This window comes from Daucus carota, chromosome 5 (assembly GCF_001625215.2).
Source record: "Daucus carota subsp. sativus chromosome 5, DH1 v3.0, whole genome shotgun sequence".
NCBI classification, from domain to species: domain Eukaryota; kingdom Viridiplantae; phylum Streptophyta; class Magnoliopsida; order Apiales; family Apiaceae; genus Daucus; species Daucus carota.
In genome coordinates, this window is record NC_030385.2 from 44,806,145 (window position 1) to 44,832,338 (window position 26,194).

The 26,194-nt window shown below is 34.2% G+C and overlaps 4 protein-coding genes and 1 long non-coding RNA gene across 5 annotated transcripts; all 5 read right to left on the minus strand.

The window, feature by feature from the left end:
- Window positions 1-1,076: 1,076 nt before the first annotated feature.
- On the minus strand, window positions 1,077-7,265 carry LOC108222998 (nucleobase-ascorbate transporter 3). Its single transcript, XM_017397022.2, has 14 exons — window positions 6,898-7,265; window positions 6,272-6,369; window positions 6,008-6,184; window positions 4,600-4,700; window positions 4,428-4,503; window positions 4,285-4,344; window positions 4,002-4,186; window positions 3,815-3,911; window positions 3,237-3,323; window positions 3,084-3,142; window positions 2,467-2,558; window positions 2,309-2,386; window positions 2,066-2,226; window positions 1,077-1,522 (listed from the first exon to the last, which is right to left on the minus strand). Exons 1-14 carry the CDS (start codon window positions 7,082-7,084, stop codon window positions 1,298-1,300), a joined length of 1,683 nt encoding a protein of 560 aa, XP_017252511.1. The 5' UTR covers window positions 7,085-7,265; the 3' UTR covers window positions 1,077-1,297.
- Window positions 7,266-9,334: 2,069 nt separating this feature from the next.
- LOC108222999 (serpin-ZX) lies at window positions 9,335-12,702 on the minus strand. Its single transcript, XM_017397023.2, has 2 exons — window positions 12,182-12,702; window positions 9,335-10,397 (listed from the first exon to the last, which is right to left on the minus strand). The coding sequence occupies exons 1-2, from the start codon at window positions 12,572-12,574 to the stop codon at window positions 9,618-9,620; spliced, it is 1,173 nt and encodes a 390-aa protein (XP_017252512.1). The 5' UTR covers window positions 12,575-12,702; the 3' UTR covers window positions 9,335-9,617.
- Window positions 12,703-13,412: 710 nt separating this feature from the next.
- LOC108222997 (uncharacterized) lies at window positions 13,413-16,850 on the minus strand. Its single transcript, XM_017397021.2, has one exon. The coding sequence runs from the start codon at window positions 16,824-16,826 to the stop codon at window positions 14,520-14,522; it is 2,307 nt and encodes a 768-aa protein (XP_017252510.2). The 5' UTR covers window positions 16,827-16,850; the 3' UTR covers window positions 13,413-14,519.
- Window positions 16,851-18,428: 1,578 nt separating this feature from the next.
- Window positions 18,429-20,616, minus strand: LOC108221980 (serpin-ZX). The gene is made up of 2 exons (XM_017395852.2): window positions 20,209-20,616; window positions 18,429-19,398 (listed from the first exon to the last, which is right to left on the minus strand). The coding sequence occupies exons 1-2, from the start codon at window positions 20,584-20,586 to the stop codon at window positions 18,631-18,633; spliced, it is 1,146 nt and encodes a 381-aa protein (XP_017251341.2). The 5' UTR covers window positions 20,587-20,616; the 3' UTR covers window positions 18,429-18,630.
- A 3,044-nt stretch (window positions 20,617-23,660) lies between these two features.
- Window positions 23,661-25,792, minus strand: LOC108221981 (uncharacterized). Its single transcript, XR_001806898.2, has 3 exons — window positions 25,405-25,792; window positions 24,370-24,523; window positions 23,661-23,908 (listed from the first exon to the last, which is right to left on the minus strand). It is a non-coding gene; the product is annotated as an uncharacterized LOC108221981 (long non-coding RNA).
- Between the last annotated feature and the right edge of the window lie 402 nt (window positions 25,793-26,194).

Here is a 26,194-nt window from a genome sequence, read left to right on the forward strand (position 1 = left end):
AAAATTTGGTGGCATATTATTTAAAAATTTATTAAAATCTATAGTCTTCAACGTTTGATGATTTTTTTTTTTTAATTTTATAAAAGTTATGGATCTGGTAAATTTGATAGAATATTTTATATATGTAGAAAATTCTGTTTGTATTTAAATTCCAAAAATTCTGCATCAACTTTAAGAGATCTTAACTAAATTTCATTAAATTTTAAATTTAAAATTTGTGTGCAGGGTATTCCAGAGATACTTTAACAGTACTAAAGATCGACCGACACACATGAATAGTAGTGTGCTAAATGATTCCCTGTTCTTTCCTATCAATTTCTCTGCAGTGGCAAGTTAGACAATTCCACAACTTTATTTAGTACATTAATTTAGTGATAATTAAAAGATGGATTACAGTTGGGGGTGTAATGATCAATTTGGAGAAGTGAAAAGAATAATAGAAAAGTGGCTATTTTGTTTTATCAGGCTGCAAATTAAGCAACTAGTCAAATGGTGATCGGACATGATGTTTCTCTTTTGGGCTGCAAAACCTTCTGCAACTTTATGGTTAGGCAAAGATTGTGATCTTCTTGTACATGTGTTTATATTTTCTTCAACTGGGTCACATAATTTGGGAGATTCTGAAAAGGTTCGGAAAGTAACGATTGGAGAAATTTGAACATTTAGCTTCTGGTTTTTTTATAACTAGATTCTCCTAAATCACAAAAAATCCTTAGATAGAACATGACTCAATTCAATAAATTCTCCGAAATCACAAGAATCTTTAGTTAAAACAGGATTCCAACCAAGTATCTTTTGAATCCTTAGTTAGAAGGAAATTCCAACTCGGCATCTTTTGAGGTTACAGAAATTTAAATACTTAGACCGAATATCAATGATTTTAATGTATGAAACCTACCTCAATTGTGCTTTGATTCTCTTCATATTCCAAGTGATGGAAATGAAAAGTATATGGTATTTACTTCTGGTTCAACCAGACAACCATAAAATGCAATTACAATGACTACATGCTCTTGAGTGTGTTGACAACTCTATGGATGATTCAACTGAAACAAGCACCAAAAGGGAAACAAGAATGTAACAAATCAATAAAATATATAAGGAAAAAGATGGCATTCCACGAAAAAACCCCAGATTTGAATCCAAGAATGTTACATTATGCGCCAGCCATTAGCTAAGCAGATGAACCCTAAGTAAAATAAGCGAAGACTGCTCCTCGCTTGAAAATTAAGAAGGAAAAAGAGAACAGTTCTGATTTTGTATCTTCTGATGTACAGTTTGTGCTGAGTACTATACTTCACCGGAATCTGGAAGGAATGTAATCTTTGAACCTGATAGCCATTGGGTAGCTGTAGAACTCCTCGTTTCTGCTATCTCCCCTCTTGTGCTGGAATGGAACCCACCACGGAATACCTCTGTCTTCGTGTGTATTCCACGCCTCAAGTGTATTGTCGAGAAGGGTAGCAACTATCATAGCCACCGTAGGAGGTGAAGAGAAGATTGCATTGAATATATTGTTGAACTGAAATCAAAATTAATAAAAAAAAAAAGAAGCAAAAACGGCGTTAGCATGCTTTAGCAATACCATATACAACTACTTGATGATCAGTAGATACAAAATGAAGCGGCTTCTAAAGATCAATGTCACATCAAGCATTTAATATAGATAATAGAATTAGAATTAGTCACAACTCACAACACCAGGGCTGGGTAACTAACTACGATAACCCCTATTCCCCTATCATGTAATCTAACATTATTTAATAGTCATAGTATCATCCCCTTCAGAAAATTGATTAATATGCAATGGCAATTGATCTTAATATGCGATGACGATTGATCTTAATATGCAATCATGTTGCTAATCGCTAGGGAAACTCTCTTGTTTGTCATATGTTGTGAACAAGAATCAGGTTAAGATGGAGTAAAGAAACTCGCATAAGTTAAACTAATGGTCAATCTTCAAGTAGCAGCTAATTTAGATATTTCCTTTCACAGAATCCTATGGGAAGTCCTAGGAGAATTCGAAGCTAAATAACAGGAAGTACGAATATTTTTATCTTACCCATCCACCATCAGTTTTAATAGGTCCATGGCCAGCTGGATCGGTGTTCGACATAAAATACTGTGGAATAGATATTCCAAGGAACAGAGAGAGACCCAGTATATAGATGTTTCGCATTGAATTATTGTTTGCGAATTGTATGAATGAAACCCCAATAGCAGCTGTATAAACAAGATAATGCATATTAATTCCCAATTAAGTACGTTATTGGAGTAAAATAGCAGTGATGGCAGAAACACTCACCAACGATACCATATAAGACACAGTATATAGCCGCAAATATCGGTAATGGTATCGATGCAAAGAAAGCCCCAAACTTTCCTGCAAATTTGGACTTTCTAATCAACATTTGTCGAAATGAAAGGAAAGAGTTCAAGACAAATATAAGACAGAAAACACACCAAATATAGAGAAGAAGATCATGAAAACGGTGGATATCTGCACTACTCTTCTGCTTCCAACATGAGTTAATCCAAGAAGCCCAACATTCTCACTGCAGGGTTGTTAAAATATGTAAGTAAGAGATATCTGTTAAAATGAAGCTGATATGGTATCTATGCAGATTTTGGTTCATGCAATAAAACCATTCATGCTCGTAGGGTAAAACAAACTTTTGGTCTCCAAACTAGCCAAAAACTACCACTTCAGTAATTATGCAAAAAATGCTAAATGTAAATTACCTAAACGTCAATGACTATCATATCAATTAATATGATTTGATTCAAACAATGCCGTCGAATCTCATTGACCTTTAACGGAAACAAGGCACAGAATCTCACGCGCCCTTTGAATATTGCTGATCAGATAAACTAGCAAGACACATATAGTAACTAATGACTTGAACACAAAAGTAAAGCTGTATCATGTATGCATCAAGTTTCACCGGTAAAATCTACACTGGATTGCAATTATAAAAACCTAAAGCTACAAATCAGTGAACGAATGCACTATGCAGTAAAGAGGGTAAAGTTTAACAACTAGGATAAATATAACAAATATATTAACATCAATTCCTTACACAGATGCAGTAGTGCCAACAACAGAACCAAATAACCCTTCGAGCAGCTGTCCAATGCCCTATATTCGCAAAGCAAACATGATCAGAAACACACCATTAATAAGCAGGCAGCAGATAAAAGGAAAAACAAAGGTTCTGCTGGCCTGAGTATACCTGAAGACCAATGCTTCGAGTAAGCACATATGTAGGAGGAGCTGTGGCACCAGCAAGCCGCGCTGCTGCATAAATTGTCCCAGTTGACTGCAAGAAATGTTAAATACTAACTTTATGAAAAGAATTATTGCTATGATTGCATGCATCTCAACAAGAAAAATATGCTGGACGCATCTTAGAAAGATCTAAGTTAATGAAAAATCTCAAAGGAGGGCAATCCAATATCCACTGAAGCAGCTTAAAATAATTAGAAAAGCCAAAAAAAAAAAAAAACACTGAAAAAAATTCAAGGTTTAGATTTCAGCCAGCCACATTCACATCTTTCCTCCCACAGAACAGAATAGTTGGTTAGAATTCATCATGTTCAGATTGTACAGGTTATTATAATGAAACTTTAACATTAAATATGGAATGTTTCGAGTCAAATTGATAGTGATCTACTCATTTAGTTTCTTGTACTTAAAAAGAAAAAAGAAGACCTCTTTAAGCCTCCACCATACAAGATTAATGCAAAAATAATAAACTTTGCCTATAAAAAAAATCACATCACACAGAATCAAATTGTGACAGCAACCAACCTCTGCTGAAGCAACAAGGGCAGCTCCCATCATTCCAAAGACATGACCGGCTCTAAATATGGGTACACCCCACTGGAATGGATGTGGAATCCGGATCCTAACATAATAGCAAGAATTTTAGAATGCCTGAAAAAATAACTCTTCCAAAGGAGCCTTATAGATAAATATGTGACCATATGAAGGTTACCAAGGAGCAGATGACAAAAGGCCCGAGCGATCAGTACGGCAACTCAGCTTTGTTTGCTGCCCCACAGTATTGTAAGCTCCAGACACAGTTAGGATAACAGCAAAAACCCAGACGAAGGCAATGCATAAAAGCAGAGCAAACCTCTCTAGTACAGAATGTGCCTTCGGGTGAATACCCTTCAAATACTGCAAAAAAGGAACATGTTTTGATTATATATTCTTTTAAAGTCATATTAAATAGTTTAAGAAATTTATAAAACAGGAACATTTGAAGAAAATATTACTTGTTGGCACACCACCAATAAAATTAGCATGGGGAGGCCAATCTCAACACAATTTGCAAGCTGCAAGAGAAATACAAGGAGAATCAAAATTATGTATGCTGATGTGGGCGTTGGACTTTTAATGCTCTACAAGGAAAGCATACCTGTGGGAATCCTCTTCCAAATAAGCCAAGACCAACCACACAAACGACTGGCACAATTACAACAGGACTGAAGAGCCTGCACGGAAAGTTAAAATAATTATGCAAATGGCAACAAAACTCCTAAATAAATGATTACACAAATATATGCTGATGCACAAAGCAGTTACAGTACCTTGTAAGTTTGGCCCAGACCTGACCATATCCAAGTATAATGTTGATGAAGGATGACACAATGAGAGCTCCTTGAATTGATCTCATGCAATGAATAAATCTCTACATGCACCCATATGAAGGTCATTAGGACAAAATTTAACAAAGATGCTTTAAGAAATATTGCTTGGTTCTCCAAGATATGTAAATAAAACATAAAAGATCTTAAAAAGTTAAACAAAGAAAAAGTCCCTTGTGAGATTGCTGTAGTACATTTAAATGGCATATCCAAAGATTCTGTAAAGGGGAAAACCATAAAGAGATTCCAAATGTAGAGAAAATCTTAAAGGGTTATGATAGATAATAAGCTACTGATGAGAATCTGGGCAGGATCTAACAAGATATAAGTTGGGATCTACAAATTACATTGACAGTCAACCATATACTGCATTGCATAATATAGAAATTTAAAAGTTATAGACTATAAAGATGCGAAATGTAAAGGACATCTGAAGGTCAAGATAGATAATGAACGAGCAGTGAGAATCTGATTCTGAGCAGGAGCTAATGAGATAAGTTGAAATCTACAAAGAACATTGACAGACAACAATATACTGCAGTGCATAAAACAGACATTTAAAATCTATAGCGCACCACCTAGAGGAGTAGACAACAGTACGTAGATGTTGACAAAGGGATATGCAGGAGACACAACTAGAGCTGGGAGTCAATGCATTGATCTTGTCACCATTAGCAGCTAGTTGGATCACCAGGCATTCAATGTTGATTATGAGCATTTTAGCAAGACTATGAAAAAGGGCTGCATTCATGAGAGTCGGCCATACTATCTGATAAAAATATACTCTATAGAATTAGGGGTTTTCCAATTAAGGGTGTATCCCCTTTATTTATAAAGTTGCACTTTCTAGAAAGTCGTTTGTTTGGTTTATCATCCCAAGTTTTCGGAACAAAAGGCTCCTGCATCAGCAGAGTCTCGAAAAGGTCTCGGTATGCGCAGCCATGCCCTTCTCTTTTTTATTAAGAGGCTTTCCGGGTCATCCTAAATCGATTTGAATATCTTTAATGCAGAAGCCTCGGGATGTAGCACTGGTCGAATATATCATTGACGATTTCTTGAGAAAATAATCACGAAATGTCTAATTTAGTATTATTTGAATATTCCAAATCTATTTAAATATCTTTAATGCAGAGGGCCCTGGATGTAGCACGAATCAGACCAATTATTGACGGTTTCTTGAGAAAATAATCAAGAAATGTGTAATCCAGTAATCCAACAGCCCAAAAGACTTCACATATTATTGGAAAGTAGGTTAAGCATACCTGCGCTATCATCAAGTATATAATAAAATAATTTCCCACGTAATTCTAAACTTCATCTATATTTCAGTTCAATAAAAAGTTTTGCGCACCTGGTGCTCGCTTGAGAAGTTACTATCAGAAAAATCGTTGATGATGCCCAATGCTGAAATCACATAAGCAAATGACGGCCCCATCACTGTAGGAAGTCTTGTCCCAATCAAGGTCTGGAGAAGTGTATTGATACCAGACATAAACAGCAATGACTGGATCACTCTGGCCTTATCACCCTAATGAATGTACAAATGAAGCAGAAATGGAATTAAATCATGCACCGACTATCAAATAAAGATACGATCAGTATTAGTAATACTAACTGGACTTCCACCCATTCGAGGGACAAGAATGGTGGCAATCATGACAGCACTTCCGAGCATTACAATGTAGTGCTGGAATCCTAGTAAAACAGTTTGAGCTGCAAAACATTGAAATGCACAATTCAGATGATATAAACACTAAACAACACTGAATCATGTAATGCGGGGCAAAGGCAAATCAACAAGATATTCAATCCAAGACCAAAATTTACAACACCCAATACAAATCAATGGAAAAACCCTTGATTCCTTATAAAGCACATAGAACACAAAAAATTGATCAATCAATACAAAAAAATTGATCTTTTTCTTTGGCGAAAGATTAAAGATCTTCGGAGAATCAACGAATTATTCTTAAACATATATATACACACATGTAAAAAAATGAAGGCTTCCACAAAAAGAACAAAACTTTAGTCAGGTGAGAATAAAGTTGCAATTTTTAAAAGAAACTTTACAAGAAATAGACCTTTCTTGGTGAATTATATATGTATGTGCAAGAGAGAGAGATTAAAGAGAGAGAGGGGGAGAGAGATAGAGGGAGAAAGGGAGGGAGAGAGAGAGAGAGGGAGAGAGGGAGGGAGGGAGAGAGAGGGAGAGAGAGAGAGAGAGAGGGAGAGACTGACGCCAGGAGGGGTTAGAGTGGATGCAGTAGTTGAGCTGGATGAGTTGTTCATTGGGAGGAAAAGAGGGTCCTCTGGCAGCACCAAGGGGCGGAATAATCACCGGAGGAGGCTGATGATTGGCCGGAGGGTGAGGGTGTTGATGCTGATGCTCATGCTCATGAGGGTGGTGATTCGCCTTGTTGTCCATGTTTTTAATTTCTTACAAGCTTGTGTTTTTCGCGTTTAATAATATTATCTTAATCTCTTTTTTGGGTTGTGTACTCTCAACTCAGTTACTGGAACAAGCACAACTAGTATGAGTATTTAAAGAGTCGTACGCGTTCTCTCTTTCTCTCTCAATCTCTCTCGCAATCTCTCTCTCGCCTATTGTGTCTTGCGGCTGTCAAATTCGGGTCTTCTAGTAACTGTTTTCGTCCATAACTTCATTTTTATTCCCGTTACAATCAATAAAAATTATAAATTAATTACCATGAGAAGAGATTTTAAATTTATGAAATCTATCTATAATCCACCAAGATATAGTCGATTTGGGAAGGAAAGATGAAAAAAATCTAGTGGGACCACTGAGGTATTAAGATATTTAGATATTATAAAATAATTAATGACAAGTACCATGTATCATAATTTAATCTTAATCATACATGAGTATTTGTAAATATAAGATTTGTAGTGGTGGAGCAAGCAGAACTCCGAGATGGAGAAGAGAAATAATTCAAAGATATGTTATTGATTACGTTAAGTTGGTTGTTCGTATTTGCATCTTTAATACTCTGGGCTGGCTAGCTGGGTCCTACATTTTCATCTTTGCATATCTTTGTACTATATCATGATATTGGTGTTAAATATTTTTCAAGAGGCGAAAGTTTCAAGATTTAACGTATCTGTTCAGGAATGAATATTTAGATTTATGTGTAACCGAATGTATGAAGAAATCGACGATATCACATAAAACTGTCAATTCCAAATATTATATTTACCCATGCATTCTTCACATTTTTCATTCATATTAGTGGTAATAATGAGATTTTGATAAATAAAAAAATTAAATTGGAGCTTAAATAGTAAAGTTGGGAGTTTATTTATCGATTCCCTATTTTTATTGTCATGAATTTAATTTTATGGGTGCAGGTCTCCGCCCCACTCATTTTGTATACTTTTTTTTGTTAAACGTCCCATCAATTTTATATATTTCAAAAGAAGTAAGATTTTATAATATAAAAATTTAATTATATTCATTACTTTCTTTCATTACGCCTACTTCATATATTAAATATTAATTTGTCTCATCATTTTACACACTGTACATCCACTTTATACATTAAATATTAGTTAGTCTCGTCACTTCGCCCACTTGGACTACTTTTTTTCCACTAAATTGCCGACAGTTTTTCTTTTGTGTGCCCATGGGCACATGCTAAGTGTCAAATTTCATTCATTTAACTTATATTAGTAGACTACTAGTCCCTCCATCCCAGCCAATTCCTTACGTTTGGTTCGGGCACGAAAGTTAAGGAATATGGATACAGTAGTGGAAACGAGAAAGAAAAGTGGTGGAACTCATTAATTTTTAATGTATAAAAGGGAAATACTGGAGTAAAATTAGTGTGAAAATGGAGGAAAAATGGAAAAGTGGTGAGACTCATTGACTATTTTCGGTAATTTTTGAAATGTGAAAAATTGGTCGGGACAGAGGAAATATTTATTAATAATGATGAATCCCTGAATCCCTGCATATACAAAATCTCCATCAATCAAAACAAGTTAAATAGATCAAATTTAACGCTTAGCCTGTACCCATGGACCCACACTAGTTAAATCCTAATATTGTTTTAACTTGACTCGGTTAAAATAGAGAAATTTATAAAAATGTTTATATTCTCAAAAATATCGTCAAAACTGCATATGAGGCTTCAACGTTGGTTGAAATCAGTTGAAATTTAGATCATAAGAGTTGCAGAGATTGCATAAATAATTGAAATTTAGATCATAAGAGTTGCAGAGATTGCATAAATAATTCTACCGTATTTTTGAAAATAAAATTTATAATTATTTCAAATAAAATCATGAGTCAAATTTTTAAAATTTGGTACACAGAAATTTGTGTATGAAATTTGGTAAACAGAATTTCATTATATGAGGAAATCATCCAAATTCCAAAAGCTATTCTTAAAAATACGAATGAGCCACGAGGCATTATTTTTATTTTCCGGAAGGAGTGAGGACTGAGAAGTGACGCTAAATATTGAAGACAAAGGACAGATGTTGAGATTTTAAACTTGGTACAGAGTAGGTGGCTTAAAGCCTTAAACAAATAACTTTTTCTTAATTAAATTATTACCCTCCTAAATAAGTCAATACTCTGATCACAAAAATAGACTAATCACCTAGAATTAGTAGTCACAGTATATAATACTCCTAATTTACTATAGATCATAGATAATAGAACCTGTAAGATAAACTTTATATTAAAAAAAACAAGAATAAGATAAAGCAATACATGTGGACTCCAAATGGTAGGTAGTTAAACATACAGTATCAAACAGACTTATTGCTGGATCCTAGCTGCTGCTTTTGAACTAACTCAAGAGTGTTGAGAATTGACAGGTACAGGAAAACATAACTGGCAAGGCTGTAAAGTTCATCAAGAGGGCTAAATGTAATGTCAGCAGTTGATCAGGTATTATTATGAGACTCCGAGAAAGGTTTACAACGCGGCATGTCTAGGTAGCGAGAGGATTATGGACTTGTCCGATGAACTGCACAACTCCGGTCATGTCTTCTCTGATAAGGAAGAGAAATGGGCGGTCTGCAACAAAGTCGATCTTATCGAACATTTGTAAAGACCTCAGTTTTATGACACCAGCTGATGCAGCAGCAGCTTCTGTGCCTTCTTCGTTGACTTCGATGAAGGATTTGTGGAATATGCTTGAAACATACAGCTTTTGACCCATAGGAGAATCCACCATCTCGGTAAGACCGTCACCGGAGAAGGGCAAAACCAGCCCTAGTTCCTTTAAGACTTCCGATGCTTCGAAGCCAAATGAGATTTTGAATTTGGGAATGCGGAAGTCGCCAACTTCTACTTTCTGGTATGGAATATGGCGCTCGAGGAATCCAGCTACTGAACCAACTTCCTCCACTAATTTCGGCAACCCATCTTTTGCATCTGGAAGAAAGAAGTACATGGAAAATTGGCGTTTGTCACCTCCTTGTTTATAAGGAAGCCCCAACACTTTGAAACCATCAAATGCGCTGATCAATTGCTTTTTCTTGCTGGTCATGAAGGGAACTTGAATTGAGCTACCATCGAGGAGGTGAAACTCATCCTCTTTAGTAGTGGATGCATCAAACTTGTCAGTCCATGCTCCTTTAAAATAGAGGGCGTTGGCAAAAACAAGCCTAGTTGAGCTGTCAACTGATCCAGAAGGAAGAATCTCTTTGATAAGGCCATTGGTCTTCTTTTCAGCCCACGAGTTCACTGAATTGGTCACTTCAGTAGCCTGTATGCAGATATATACACATAGTTAAAATAAACAGTACGACCTATACACCATAGGAACATTAATACAATGATACAAACATAGAGGACCAAAAACAGAGGATCTTGGGGAGAATCAACTAGAACCAAATGCAAATTATTCAAATAATGACCTTAAGGAACTCTTTAAGCATAATTGTATTTGACAAAGAAAGATTCACATAAGCATAACTTGTACATCGAACTAGTCATTTTATGTCCATTATTATTGATTCCTGATTATAGACGGTTATTACTATGTTATTAATAAATATTAAAAGCAGACAAGAGATTGCAAATAGAGTGCATATGTAGAGAAAGTAGCTACATCACAGCACCATCATGTAAAGAATAGGCCCTCCACATTTATCTATGAATAACGGAAAGTAATTTGGGGTCCATTTGTGGTGTCATATAACAATAATTTTATTATAAGACAAATTAAAAAGTAACAAGTAACAACTAAAGGATAACATAAATGGCTAGCATACAACATTACCCTACAAAGATAACAATCAAGAACAGACTCCATAACATTTTCCATAAGAGCCCTAGAAAATAATTTCATAAAAGAATAATCAAGTAGCTTTCGCGTCGTAAACTAAGTAGTACTATAATTGCAAAAGAAGAAAAGAACCACAGACACAAACTACAAAGAAGCAGGGACAAACACACAAAGGATCATATTGGTTAGTTACATACAGTATAAGTTAAATAATCCTTATTCACGGGGTCAATTGATTAACTTCTGTTTACTTAAGGGAGACGATTAATGTTAAGGTGCAAACAATACAAAAACAAACATTGGTACATGAATGTAGAAATTGTTCAATTTTTCAGTAAAAGAGTAAAATTTAAGAACATCTAATTCCTTTGTACAGAAATCTGTATTCAGTGATGCAACATCTCATATTCAGAAGCAATAAGGCCTAAGGCGGACGCAGTTCTGGAGGGTCTCCCACATCACACAACTGCAGCCCGCAATGCACGGATTTGTTTTTGGGCTCTTCCCAAAAGAGCCCATACTAATGGAATTGTTTGACTGCTTACGACGTGTGACTTGGTCGACAACCACTCAACAGTTAACTTTTGATATAAAAACCAATTCTATTACAAGTCAGCATATCATAATAAATATTTTTCGAGGGGTTGCCATTAATCTCATCAGGTAAACAGCATTATCACTTCTTCACGCATATAGCAGTATCATTCCTACCTCATAATGCATCTAATTAAACCTTGGGTTTACTCCATCATTCTGACTAGTTATATTATATCCCTAAATTGAATATCGAAAAACTGGAAAACAAAACATGATCATTAGGCGTGATAGGCTGATGTTTAATAATTTTTCCCGAGCAATTGTTAGCATATCTGAAGACTGAAGTCTGTTTATCCCTCATAGGAGTCAGAATAATCAGCCAATCATGTAATTTCTATTTCCACAAAGCAACCTCTCTTCAATTACAACTTTTTCACGCATTTCTCAAATGTACTAATTGAAAATTAAGAAGTATCCGAGATGTGGGCAAAAGCATCCTAGTGCTATAAGAGTTCAAGAATCAGATCTCCCCCAGTCCCCCTCCCATCTATACTCGAAACAAGATACAGCAACTACCAAAAATTAGAAATATCAGCATCATCCAATTCATACAAATCTAAATATCTAACACCATCAAAACCAACACAAACAAGCAACATAAATAAACATGATTGCAAACACAAATAAAATCGAAAAATTAGTATTAAAAAAAAAACCCAACCAACCTTGGTCTGAAAATCAACATGAAGAGAAGCAGCCTTATACACCCCTTCCACCACCTGTTTAAACAAGGGCTTAAGAGCAAGAGACTCATCAATCCAGACCCCATTAGCAAAACTCACACAAGGCCCACCAGACCCAGACCCATCAGCAAACACAAGATCAACCAACTGCCCAGACAAAGAATTAAGATCATCACTTGACCCAGCTTTAAGAAAAGACAGAAGCTGCTTTTGGGTCTGTGCAGATGATCCAGCTGTGATCAGACCAAGAACTACATGAACAGAAAGAGGGGAGAAGACAGTGTTTGAGTGGCTGTTATTGTTGTTTAGTAGTATGTGTTTTGCAAGTGTGAGGGAGACATCAGTTTGGTTCTTGATTGATTGTCTTAAGTCCATTTTTTGGGGGAGTTTAGGGAAGATTGGCAACTGGGGTTTCAAGAAAATGGGTCACAAGTTTGTATGTGTTGTGTGTGTTGCAGTTAAACATAAAATAAGACAGCGCCACGCGTTTGGAGACACGGTTGAGTTGTGCTAGACTTGGTTGCTAAGATATTAGATTCGGCTTTGCACGTCTGATTTGATAAATCTGACTTCCAGATTGTGGTTGACCGTGAAAATTAACTTAATTTACAGAGGATTCCACCTCTCATTTTAATTTTCTACATGATTGTATATTGAGATAAAAAAAAGTTTATTGTACTTTGTAACCCCATATTTTGGCTGATTAGCAAATCAGATCCTACATTTTGAAATGTGACATTTTGTAACTCTAAGTTTTATTTAGCTTTCGGTTTATAACCCTAGCCCACGCATCCGTTAAAAACAGCCGTTAACTTTAACTGTTTGAGAGGTAACTGTTTTTAACGGATGTGTGAGCCAGAGTTACAAACTGAAAGCTAAATGAAACTTAGGGTTACAAACTGTCATGTTTCAAAGTGTGGGGTCTGATTTGCTAATCAGCCAAAGTGTGGGGCTACAAAGTGCAATAAGCTCTAAAAAAAACTATGATTGTGCTTATGATTTATCAAAGTGTACGTGTATTTATCAATCAGACTCTCTCTAAATTAAGTGTTCTTCTTTTTTGTGGTTAAATTATTTAAGTTTAGATTTAATTTTATAATATTTGTTTTTATTTGTAAAATCATTATTTTTTATTTTATTTTTGTTAAATATGTTTTACTATTTTTTTACAAAATAAATTCTTTTCTGTGATATTTATAATTCAGAGGAGAACTAAATAAAATATATATTATTTTTTCGAGGTTAGGGCTCTAATATCCAGACCCCTGTGGTTAGGGCTGTAAATCGATACGGACTATCCGGTGTCTCGGCTCATATCCGGCTCGAAAATATGATACATGTCTCATATTCGTTTTGAAAACGATCCAAATCTGGCGGAAAAATTAAGCCCGTATAATATATGATCCCGGATACGAGCACACCTATACCCGCTCAGATTCGGGCTCATATAACTTTTCATAATATGATCCTACCCGAATAACCGAATATGATCCGCGGTTCATATTCGATTCAAACTCATATACATATTATATTTTAACACCATCATATTTGCAAGTAAATAGTTATCATTTTATAAAATTTTAATATCTTATTTAAGTTTATATCTTCATAAAATATGATTTATTTAATGTGATCATACTTATTATCTTCATATATATTTAATAAATGATATATATCAATATATAACTATAAGTTTTAATTTAAAATTATTATACTTTATAATATTATGTTTACTTAGACTAATGATAGTTATTTGAACAAATGAAATAATAATGATACTTAGTGTTAGTGGATCATATCCGGCTCATATTCGATGGATCATAAACTACCCGGTTAAAAAATAGAAAATACGATACTGGATCATATCCGGTTCAGATCCGAATCTCAAATACCCGGGATCGGTTTAGATCCGAATAAAACGATCCCGGACCCAAATCTGGACAAGCTAAAAATAATATGATCCGGTACTTGAGCAGAGGGGTACCCGGGATCACCCGGATCATTTTACAGCCCTACCTGTGGTTCCCTTACTCGTACATGATAGTATTTTCATATTTATTAATCTGCCAATTTTACGGAGAAAAGCGTTACCCGGCCGGAGAACATCAACGACAGAGACAGAGACAAGAGAAAACAATGCTACTGATAGAGGAGGAATGTTTGCACTTTGCAAGGCCCAAGAGCTTATTTATGTGGGCCATATAGTTTAAATTGCGAAAAAGAAGGGGTCAAAATTTGCTCCACAAGATCATTCTTTGAATCAATTGAATGTTTTAACATATTTTTACAAAGAAGTAACTAATCATATGTACTTACAGTTTCATAGTTGTCCTCGACGATTTTTCATATGCTGAAACCGCTGGATAATTGATTCATTTAGCACACCATCGAACACTGCTTTTTCAATATATGTAACGAGACTATCATTCAGCAGCTGATCTCCCATCCGATTCCTTAGCCTACTTTTCACAATCTTCATTGCAGAGAATGCTCTTTCAACACTTGCAGTAGAAACTGGTAATATCAGTGCCAATTTTATAAGTAAGTAGATCAAAGGATATACCATGTCCTTCTTTGTTTGAACTAACTTTTCTGCAAGAACAGCGATCCCATTTAAAATTAAAAATTCATTGTCAGACCGCATATCAAAAATATAAGTACCCAACTGGTTTCCCAACATCATAAGCTCTACTGAGGAGAAGTCGTTTGGATAAAATTGAGCCAGCCGAATTAATTTTTTCTTGTCAAAAGCAGCAAATGCATCATTTGGACTCAAACAGGACATACAAAGCAGTAGTTCCATGTTAGATTCATTAAAACGAGTGTTGAGCTCTTGAAGTTGCATATCCAAAACACCATAAAAGAATTCCACCTTATAATAATGTATATTTGTAACCTGGTGCACTTTACGTCGAGAACGTCCTTTCATTTGAAAATTATCTTCCATGTTTGGGCAAATGATATTAAATTTCTCACAGAACATAGAAACTTCTGCTAATAAATCATCCCAGCCATCATCCCTTAGCATTTGTATCCTTAACTTTGATAATTTCACTAATTTCATTGCATTCACAATATCCTGGTCTTTTCTTTGCAACGAAATCGATAATTCATTTGTAATGCCCAAAACATTCTTCATTAAGTGCAAACTATAAACAAAATCAAAAGATTGTACAAACTCCAACAAAGCAGAGGCTTCAGCTCTTTGTTCAGAACTCGGGCCATCATCAACAATAGTATCAAGAACATCAATAACAGATTCAAACATATTAATAAGAGATAGAAGTGTACCATAATGTGAGCCCCATCGTGTATCTCCGGCTCTTTTCAGAGTTGTTTCCTGATTTAATCCATGTCCACTTGCAAGTTCTCCAATTGCTAATGCTTCATATATATGAATAGCTTGACGATCTCGAAGTATATCTCGACGCTTACAAGAAGCTCCAACAACATTCACTAAATTTGCAATCATGTTAAAGAGGCTCCCAACATGAACATTATTTTTAGCAATAGCAACTAATGTGAGTTGGAGTTGGTGAGCAAAACAATGGATGTAATGAGCTGATTCATTTTCTCTCATAATTAAACTTTTTAAGCCATTAAACTCCCCCCTCATGTTACTCGCCCCATCGTAGCCTTGTCCCCTTATCCTGGATATACTCAATCCATGCTTGGCAAACAATGAATCAATGCATACTTTAAGTGACGCAGCATTTGTATTGGGAACATGTGCAATACCAATAAATCTCTCAATTACATGACCTCTTTTATCAACATACCTCAAGATAACAATCATTTGTTCTTTCACTGATATATCACGTGATTCATCAATCAAAATAGCAAACAAATCATCTCCTAAATCATGAATAATATAATTAAGAGTTTCTACCGCAGAAGCATTGACAATGTCATGTTGAATGTCTGGAGACGATATCTTAAGATTGCCAGGAGCATTTTTCCCAACAACTCCATCAATTTCCTTATTATGTGCAGCCAGAAATTTTAATATTTCAAGAAAATTTCCTTGATTTATTGATCCATCAGATTCATCATGACCACGTAAAGCAATACCTTGTCTTAAAAGAAAACGGAGACAATCAACTGAAGCACCCAAACGAATTCGATATTCATTTTTAATCTGCTCTGAATGCCTATTTAATGTCACATCTATATGCTGATTTTGTTTCATCAAATCTTCACATTTTCTCCGGGCTTGATTATGTCCACTGTTAGGACCTCCTACGTGCAAATCTAATCTCTCTTTTTTGTTCCAAGCATCAAAACCCTCTTTAACAAAAGCATCCCCACTTTGTTTATTATCAGACTTAAAAAGATAACAATACAGGCAAAACGCAGCTTCTTTTTCTACACTATACTCCAACCACAATTTATATTCATTGAACCAATTAAGATTGAAACGTCGTAACAAATTCTCAATTTTACGTTTCTTAAAATTATGAGATGGTTGACATGCTCCTTTCTGTAAATAAGCTCTTCTTACCTTATCTTTGAGATTGGGATGATAATCTGAAATTGGAATTCGCAACCCGGGATCTGCAGGAAGGTTGCCCAATTCAACTTCTTGTTCTTCAACGGGAGCTCTGCTTCTTGTTACAAACTTATCCATTCTTGTTTTGTGCTTTAGTGGGTGGGTGAATATTGTAAAGTGGTAGGTGAAAAGTAGAGGGGAGTGGGTTTTGTTACTTTAGTCTTTACTGCTTTATTTTTTGTTTATACAGAGGGGTCAACCCAATTTTTAATAAGGGTTCAAAATTTATTATAATAATAATTATATACATAAAATTAAAATTTTTATGGGTTCAAGTGACCCCTATATCATGGCCATAGCTACGCCTCTGTCTATGAGTTGGGGTGTACGCGGGTCGGGTTGGGCCGGTTTAAACTTTTTATCGATCCAACCCATTAAATTTGGTTTGCCAATTTTCGAACCCAACCCATTAAAATAATTTTTTAACCCAACCCAATTTGTCGTATAACGGGTTGGGTTGGGTTGGACTGGTTTGTACGGGTTACTAACTATTAAATTCTGAAAATAAAAACTCTACGATATAAAAAAAAGAAACAAACAGAGTCAAAAAAATGTTTAGAATTTGGTGGAGGTAAAACAATACAGATTAATAGCTGTGCATGTGGAGGGATTGTGGTCCCTCTTTGTAATTCTTATTTTTACAGCATAGGAAATTCTGATATTACTTGTATTTTTCTGTACTGATGTGACCAAAATGTTTATTATGGTTGATGAGAACACTAACTTCCAACTTAATCTTTGTTCATGTTACATTAGAATAAAAGTAGAAAAACAAATGGTTATATATTATCAGAACATGTATATCATCAGGTACTAGTCACTCACTCAACTACTAAATTGATAAGTATGAGCATGCAAAAAACACAACAAAAACTAACCTTATTATATAAAGTATATATTATATATTTTTATTGAAATACCCTCGGGTTGGGTTGGGTCGGCCCAGTAAAATCTAAAACCATACCCAACACATTAAAGTCGGGTTGGAGCCGATTCAACCCAATTAAGTAACGGTTTAAAATTTTCGGTTTGATTCGACTGAAAATAAGATCGGTTTGGGTCAGGTTAAACGGTTTGGACAACCCGTGTACACTCCTATCTATGAGCATGGGATCGTCAGATTAGTAACAATCAAACCGAATATCTTATTTTCCAGATCAACAAAATTTCATTTTGATTTCGATCTAGTCCGATATCCATTTCAATTAGATTAAAGAATTGGATTATCGAAACTCGAATTAGCTACGTTTAGTTAAATTTTGTTTATAAATTATTAATTAATTTAATTATGTTTTGATCCATTATAATTATTTTTAAGAATTATAAATTGATTATAGGCTCTTCAAAAACTAAAATTTTAGAATTTGACAATTACAAACTTATTTTTTATATTTATTTTGATTTAACAAAAAAAATCGAATCCCATCATATTCACATCAATATCATTAATTATAATATTTCATGCATATTATAATTAACCTGAAAGAGATATCATAAAATTTAGAAAAATATATATATATGGGTTATGTTCAGAAGAGAACCATCAGAGTGATAACCATAGAACCCTACCTAAATAACCCTTAGCTAGGGTTCTGCAGCAGAACTTCACATGCAAAAAAATGTCAATATCTATATATTATATTTAAATTATTTTTGAATACACACAACAATGAAAAAATATGAAAAAAAAACATGTATTTAGATTTAAATCCAGGGACAATCAACCCAAATCATGACATAGACACTTTGATAAATAGAACATAATTCAAATCTCAAAATTCAGATGATAAATATATGATAAACTTAAAACAATAACAATGCTTCTGATGAAAAAAGTTGCATACTCACACTAAAGGCTCAAGAATCTGCGAAAATCATGTGTTCAAGTAGGATTAAGCACCTGTCCAATAAATTGCACACTTCCGGTATTGTTTTCTCTGATGACGAACAAGAATGGGTGGTCTGCGACAAAGTCAATATAAGCTATTAGACATAATCGAACTTTAGAAACAGATGCAGCAGCAGCTTCAGTGCCTTGTTCATCAACTTCAATGAAGGATTTATGAAATATGCGAGAAACACAGAGCTTTGGACCCACAGGAGAATCCGCCATCTCGGTAAGGCCATCATTCCTGGTAAAGGGCAAGACCAGGCCTAGTTCCTTTAAAACATCAGATGCTTCAAACTCAAATGAGAACTTAAATTTTGGAACGTGGAAGGCGCCAACTTCTACTTCCTGATATGGAATATGGCGCTCCAGGAATCCAGGTACGGAACCAAATTTCTCTACTAATCTGGGCAACCCATCTTTTGCATCCGGAAGAAAGATGTACATTGAAAATTGGCGTTTGTCACCTTGTTTATAAGGAAGCCCCAACACTTTGAAACCGTTGAAAACCCTGATCAATTGCTTTTTCTTGTTGCTGGTCATGAAGGGGACCTGAATTGAGCTGCCATCGAGGAGGTGGAACTCATTGTCTTTTGTCCTGGATGCATCAAACTCGCAACTCCATGCTCCTTTAAAATAGAGGGCGTTGGCAAAAACAAGCTTAGTTGAGCTGTCAACTGATCCTGAAGGAAGAATCTCTTTGATAAGGCCCTTAGTCTCCTTTTCGGCCCAGGAATTCACTACATTTCTTGCGTCTTCCTCCTGAAAAGAGCGGAAAAATTAAATCACATCACCTACATTCATATGACAAATATAATGACGAACCACATATGACCTTAAAAAATAGTATGTATTTATCATAAATTGAAACAAGAGTATGTTATTAGCAAAAAAAACAAAGACAGGAAACAGAGGTATGCAGAATTTCGTATAGATTGTGTAGCTTAATACAATTCCAAACCAAGTAGAATTCTGAAATGCTGCATATATAGTACTAAAGTAAATCTATCTTACTGCAGAAAAATTTGTCCAAAATGGGAAAAACTAATTTTATAGTTCTCTGAAATTCTCAGTTCAACACATTGTTCTCTTCAATTGAATTTTAGCGCATAATACCCAAATATTGATTTCCCTGATTCAAAATGCCTGAAATTCATCACCACTGCCGCGTATAAATAACACTTTACAAAGGTTGTCCCGGGCCCGGGTTCGACTCATCCGAAAAGTATTAGAACATTTGTAACGCATATAAGCCTGCATTGTCAAAAAAAAAAATACTCCCTCCGTCCCTTTTTACATGTCCCTTTTGAAATTTTTTTTTGTCCCAAATTACTTGTCCACTTCTCTTTTCAAAGCAACTTTTTGTATGTTTTTTCAAAATGTAACAACTTCCAATGTTTGACTAGCATATATATATACACAACTCTATCTAATTCATTACATTTATTAGGGATATGTATGAAAACAAGATATCCACCTAACATTTTCTTAAGATGCGTTATTTTTTCAAAAGGGACAAGTAAAAAGGGACGGAGGGAGTATATAAAAAATACTGTATGAAGTGGCCCTCACCTTGCTTTCAAAATCAACCTGACGACATGCGGCTTTGTACACAGTTTCAACAACCTCTTTGAAAGAAGGCTTGAGAGTGAGTGACTTCTGAAGCCAAACACCATTGGCTAAGGACAAACAAGGACCACTGGAGGAGGAATCTTTGGCGAAAACCCGATCGACGATACTTGAATAAAGATAGTTAAGCTCATCTATAGTTCTGGCATTAAGAAAAGAGAGAAGTTGATCAAGGGTTTGGCCACTCGAACCAGCTGCAACCAAGCCAAGAATAACTTGTATGGAAATTGGAGAGAAGACAAGGTTTGAATCTTTGCCATAGTTTAAAAGAATGTGCTTTGACAGGTTTAGTGAAACATCAACTTGTTCTTGTTGAGCCATTGACAAGTTATAGAATAATAGAAATGATCATCTCCCTTCTATCCCTATTTATTTAGAATAAAATGAGCCAAATCCATATAAAAATACAAAAACGGTTACAAAATGAGCTGGATTTCACTACTTCTAAAAGGATAGAGACTGAGCTGGATCCCAATACCGTCTAAAAAGATACATAGAATGTACTGGATTCCACTATCTTTAGAAATAGATAGAGACGGGCGGATAGAGACTAAGTTGGATCCCACTACCTCCTAGAAAAATATAAAAAATGTGTTGGATTCCACTACCTCAAAAACAAATAGAGACGAGTTGGATCCCACTACCACCTAGAGTACATAGAATGTGTTGGATTCCACTATTTCAAAAAACGGATAGGCAATGATCTTGATGCATTACTTTCAAGAAAGAGATAAAAAAAAATGAGTTTGATTGAGGGAAGCAGGGGTGAGCAAAAATTCTCCGAACCGACCGAAACCGGCCGATCCAATCCGTCCAAACCGAATTTAACGGTTTAATAATGGTTTGGTTTGGTTATGGTTTCAAATTTTAAATACCGAATTATTTCGGTTTGGTTTCGGTTTTTACCTCCAAACCGATCGATAAATCCGAACCGAACCGAATGTGTAGATTTAAACATTAATATACATGTGCTAATAATGTAATACTAAAAATAAATTTATAATCTACAAAAAAATGTAAAATCTTAAACATATAAAAGGTATCCTAGTAAAGATTTTCTTTAAAAATATTATTTATTCTATTTTATGATATTAATTTTGATGTATGTATTATGATTTTATTCTTTTTATATATATTTTTATAAAATTATACGAATAACATTTTTTTTATTTTCTTCCGTCTCTTTTTATTTATCAAGCTAATATATTGTTGTATCCTCTTTAAATATGATTAAATAGAAAATATAAATTGAATTTTTCATTCCTTATTTTTCAAGTTAAAATTTAATTTTGTTGCTAACTTTGTTTTACATTTAAAAAACGGTTTAAACCGAAACCAAACCGAGCTAAAACGGATTGGTTTGGTTTGGATTTTAAACATAATGGTTTGGTTTTGGATTGAGATTTTGAAAAACCGATTATTTCGGTTTGGTTTGGTTTAGACCCTCCAAACCGTCCAAACCTGCCGATGCTCACTCCTAGAGGGAAGCATACAAAAACAAATACCAAATCCCACTATTTTCATAGGAAAACCGATGAAGAATGTGCAAACCTCAAAAATGGATACAAAATGAGTTGGATTCCTTTATCTCTTTTTTTTTATAGCTATATCAACTTATTTTCTTTCAACGGATAAGTCTAATAACAAATTTTGAAAGTTAAAACATCAGTTTGAAATTTTAGGGGTGATCGATATTCAAGTAATGTCATTGGACAATAGAGTTTAACCCTTATCAGGTAGATTCCCCGATCTTGTGAAGGTAGATGTTGAATTAAATATTAATATGGATTTTGCTAATAATATCAATATGAGCCAGATTCACAAAAAGATACAATAACGGTTATAATATGAGTTGGACTTCACTACCTCTAAGATGGATAGAGACTTAGTCCCACTATCTCTCCGAAAAATAGTGAGAATGTGTTGGATTCCACTACCTCTAACAATGTATGGAGACCGAGCTGGAACCATTACCTCCTAGAATAATATACAAAAATGAGCTGAGGGAAGCATACAAAAATAAATACCAAATCACACTATGTCATAGAATAATCAATGAAGAATGATCTAATCTAAAAAACGGATATAAAATGAGTTTGATTTTTTTACCTCCTTTTTTCGTTAGCTATATCTATACTTATTATTTTTCTAACAAATAAGTCTATAATAATAAATTTTGGGATGACCGAGAGTTAAAACATCAGTTTGAAAATTTTAGGAGTGAACAATATTTAAGCAATGTCATTGGACGATAGAGTATTAACCATAATTAGATTTCACAATCTTATATAGGTATATGTCGAATTAAATATTAATATGAATTTGGCTAAAAATATCATTAAGAACTTTTTATTTATTTGAATCCTGAGACATGGTATGAATTTTATAAAATCATTTTGTATATTAAATTGTTTTGTTTCGTAAATTAAATTGTTTGAGTTTTAAAAGTTAAAATAAATAGTTTTGTTGGCAACATTTGGTGGGATAATATTTATATATCACAAAATTTTAATCAGTATGAATGTCTTATTATAGTAGTATAATAATTATTATCAGCAAAAAAATTATATAATAACCAAACACTACAACAGATTCAGCATCACACAACGGTTTTTGCCCGTTGTCTGAGACCACGGAAAACCGTGGTCTATCGAGACGCCGTCCGATATGCGTATCAGACAACGGTGCGCACCGTTGTGTGATAGTGCTGAACACGATGGTTTACGTTAAAAAAATTATTGTGCAACACCCAGAACCAACAACCTTTTCTCTTAAACGTGGTGTTGTTAGAAACTCTTCATTACAATAGTTGTTTTCAAAAATGATGTTGTTAGAGAGGATATCCACAACAGTTTTTGGATATATTTACTTGTTAATAAGAGTATCAGACAAGATTGTTTGCGTTATAGAGGCTTGTGTTTTAGTACCTTGCACAACTGGTTTAGAGTACTGGTCACTTGTGTAAAGCTCCTTATAACAATAGTTTATATAATGAAACAATTGTGTGAAAGCTCTTCTACAACGGTTTTTGTCCCGAATGCTCGAATAATATTGATTTAGACAATGGTTTGTTACTACTATATACTTATTTGTATATGTCTTAGACAACGATTTTATTCTTAAAATTGTGTTGTTTGTGGGGCCTGAGACAATACTTTTTATCACAGTAACCATTGTATAATGTTGTTTATAACAATTGTCATTTACATGTCTCATTAGTTAAAAATATCATAGACAATGGTTTTACCACAGTGACCATTGTATTATGTAACTTGTAACAATGGCCATTTCATTGTCCCATTAGCTAAAAGTAAAACCATGAATCAAATAAACTAGACTAGACAATATAATTAACAATGCCAAAAATTGGTAAACAAAAGTTTTCATTACCATCATAACAACCAACCAAGTACAAACAAAATATCAATTACCAATATCCACCAACTAAATATCCACCAACTAATTATATTTACCAACTAATATTCACCTTTCAACCAACAATTCCATCCAACAAACATACGGATTTATACCCTGCTTCTAACTCATCTTTATACATTGATCGTGCCTTTTCCCATGGTCGTTCATTGATTGACTCTTCCCATATTACACGATCTCCCTTGCACTGTTCGCAAGTATTCATTCCCTGTAATTGATAAACACTTACAATTAAAGCTCTTAATAAGATACATAACGGAAAATAGATAGCTTTCTATATATTTATATCGACAATCAATATGGACTATGAACTTTATACCTAACAGAAATACAGAACTTGTAACACGGATTCTCCAACAGAAATAGGCTAAAGGCATTTATGTAGCATTAGGTCACTAAAAAATATTTGAAGTACTATAATATCTTTGCATTTTATATTTTGCACTATTTATATGCAGAAAAACAATACTGTCTATAGTCAAGACCGTGTATTCCATTTTCATATCAAATAAGATACATAAATAAGAACAGGGCAAAAATACATGTAGAAATAGAAGCTAGAAAATAAAATTGAAGAATGCACATATCTCTTGGTCTCTCTACCAAGTTTAGTACTGGTCAACATGTATATTAAAGCAATTCATAACTAGTAAACGATTCAATATTTACCTTGCCATCACACTGGGAACAATCTTTTTTAGATTTTTCTATTCCGCATTCTGTACATAAGAGTGTAACCTGTTCCCCTGCAACTTGGGCAAGGCAGTTCCCTTATATACAAAACCACGACCTTGGCTTTATAGTGACAGAATCTGAAGTTTCCCTGAGATTGAAACATGTGACAAAAGAATGTCAAATCACAGGTAGCATAATATTTTAGATTAATACAATCATACCCGACACAAATCACGACCCCTGTAAGTAGAATGTCAATATTGGGATGCATAGTCAAGCAATAAACTCCACTTAGGTGATCATGGTAAGACCTGATAACCTTTAGAAGGTGGAGAAATATCAATAATTAAGTTTATTAGAAACACTAGCATAGCCATAGTCCATAAAAAAGGTTTTTATAAAACCTTATTTTATTCAAGATCCCAGCATTTAACTTATTTGTCATCACCCGCAAAGAACATATAGGTACGTCTCTTACTAACAACAAGGCCTACAAGAAAGAGACATTAAAACTTTAACAACAGGTTAATAGTATAAGTGTGGAAGGAGTGAACTGGCAGGAACTAAACTCAGCAAAATTCTGCTTCAACTCAGCCTTTCAAAACCACAGTAAACATAAACCCAAATGAGCAAACACTTCAAATACCACATTTTATTGGTCAAACTATAACACACTTCTCAACTTTGATTCCAGACGTAAAATTGTCAAGGTTATAAATTGCCAAAGAGAAGAAGACTTAACAAGTCATAGTTATTTCGACAAAAAAAATTAGCAGAAAACCATATCCCCAAACATTACTAATTCATCTTTTACCATTTCAGACTTGTCCTGCATCCTGCACATATAAAAAAACTAAAACATGGCATGGGTTCAAATTACACATTACACACAAAAATAGAGTATTGCATTTTCACACAGAAATAAAAAAACAAACCAAAGCAAATCAAACCACATAAACATAAAAACAAATAATACATAATACAAATGTAATAAACCCAAAAACACAGAAATCCTAAATTCATAAATACCTTAAAACAAGTCTCGAAGTGCTAACCTAGATGAAGAACACCTGAAATCAAAGAGAGATAGGGAGGTTAGATGAAGTTTAAGGGATTATATGTAAGTACTTGAACTTTAATTGAAGTTTAATGAAGAATCAAAGCATGATTGAAGCAGCCACGCCCTAATTGAAGAATCGAAGCCTCGACCCTCAGTTCGATTGTCCCCAATTAGAAATATAAATCCATGGAAAGTGGTGGCGTAACTGAGAAAATAGTGGCCAGAGAGACATTAATGAGAGAGATTAGCCCTAGATTAGCGAGAGAGGGTATTTCGAGAGAGAGTGAGCGGGGGTATTGAGAGAGAGATTGAGGCTGTGAGTTTGAGTAAAAATTTCAAAGTTGTTTGAAAATTTGGGCGGACTGTATGTCTGAAATTTACCCGCTTGAGTCCAATATTTGCCCATTTGATAGAGTCCAAATATTCGCATATATTTATATCTTAATGAATAAAATTTAAATATTTATTATATAAAAATTTAATTACTTATATGTATTTTATAATATTTATAAGTTCGTATATTGACATTTTTAAATTTTCTTTTTTTATTTTATTACCTATTATATATTGGTTTTTCATATCAAAACAAAGGGAAATAATATTTTTTTGTTTTTCACTTAATAAAAAAATTGTTTTTATTTTAAAATTTTTATTACTCTAAAAATTCATATTTTACTTTTTATAAAATTTATTATGGACAAACTCTGTATATCATCATTATCTTATTTATTTCATTTGTATATCACTTTCAATTCTTGT

Coding starts and splice junctions, on each gene's coding strand:
- LOC108222998 (XM_017397022.2), bottom strand. CDS start 7,084: ATGGACAACAAGGCGAATCACCACCCTCATGAGCATGAGCATCAGCAT. Junction 2,387..2,466: donor GATCTTCTTCTCTATATTTG/GTGTGTTTTCTG, acceptor CCAAATTTGCAG/GAAAGTTTGGGGCTTTCTTT. Junction 1,523..2,065: donor TTAAAACTGATGGTGGATGG/GTAAGATAAAAA, acceptor TTTTGATTTCAG/TTCAACAATATATTCAATGC.
- LOC108222999 (XM_017397023.2), bottom strand. CDS start 12,574: ATGGACTTAAGACAATCAATCAAGAACCAAACTGATGTCTCCCTCACA. Junction 10,398..12,181: donor ATGTTGATTTTCAGACCAAG/GTTGGTTGGGTT, acceptor ATCTGCATACAG/GCTACTGAAGTGACCAATTC.
- LOC108222997 (XM_017397021.2), bottom strand. CDS start 16,826: ATGGATAAGTTTGTAACAAGAAGCAGAGCTCCCGTTGAAGAACAAGAA.
- LOC108221980 (XM_017395852.2), bottom strand. CDS start 20,586: ATGGCTCAACAAGAACAAGTTGATGTTTCACTAAACCTGTCAAAGCAC. Junction 19,399..20,208: donor AGGTTGATTTTGAAAGCAAG/GTGAGGGCCACT, acceptor CGCTCTTTTCAG/GAGGAAGACGCAAGAAATGT.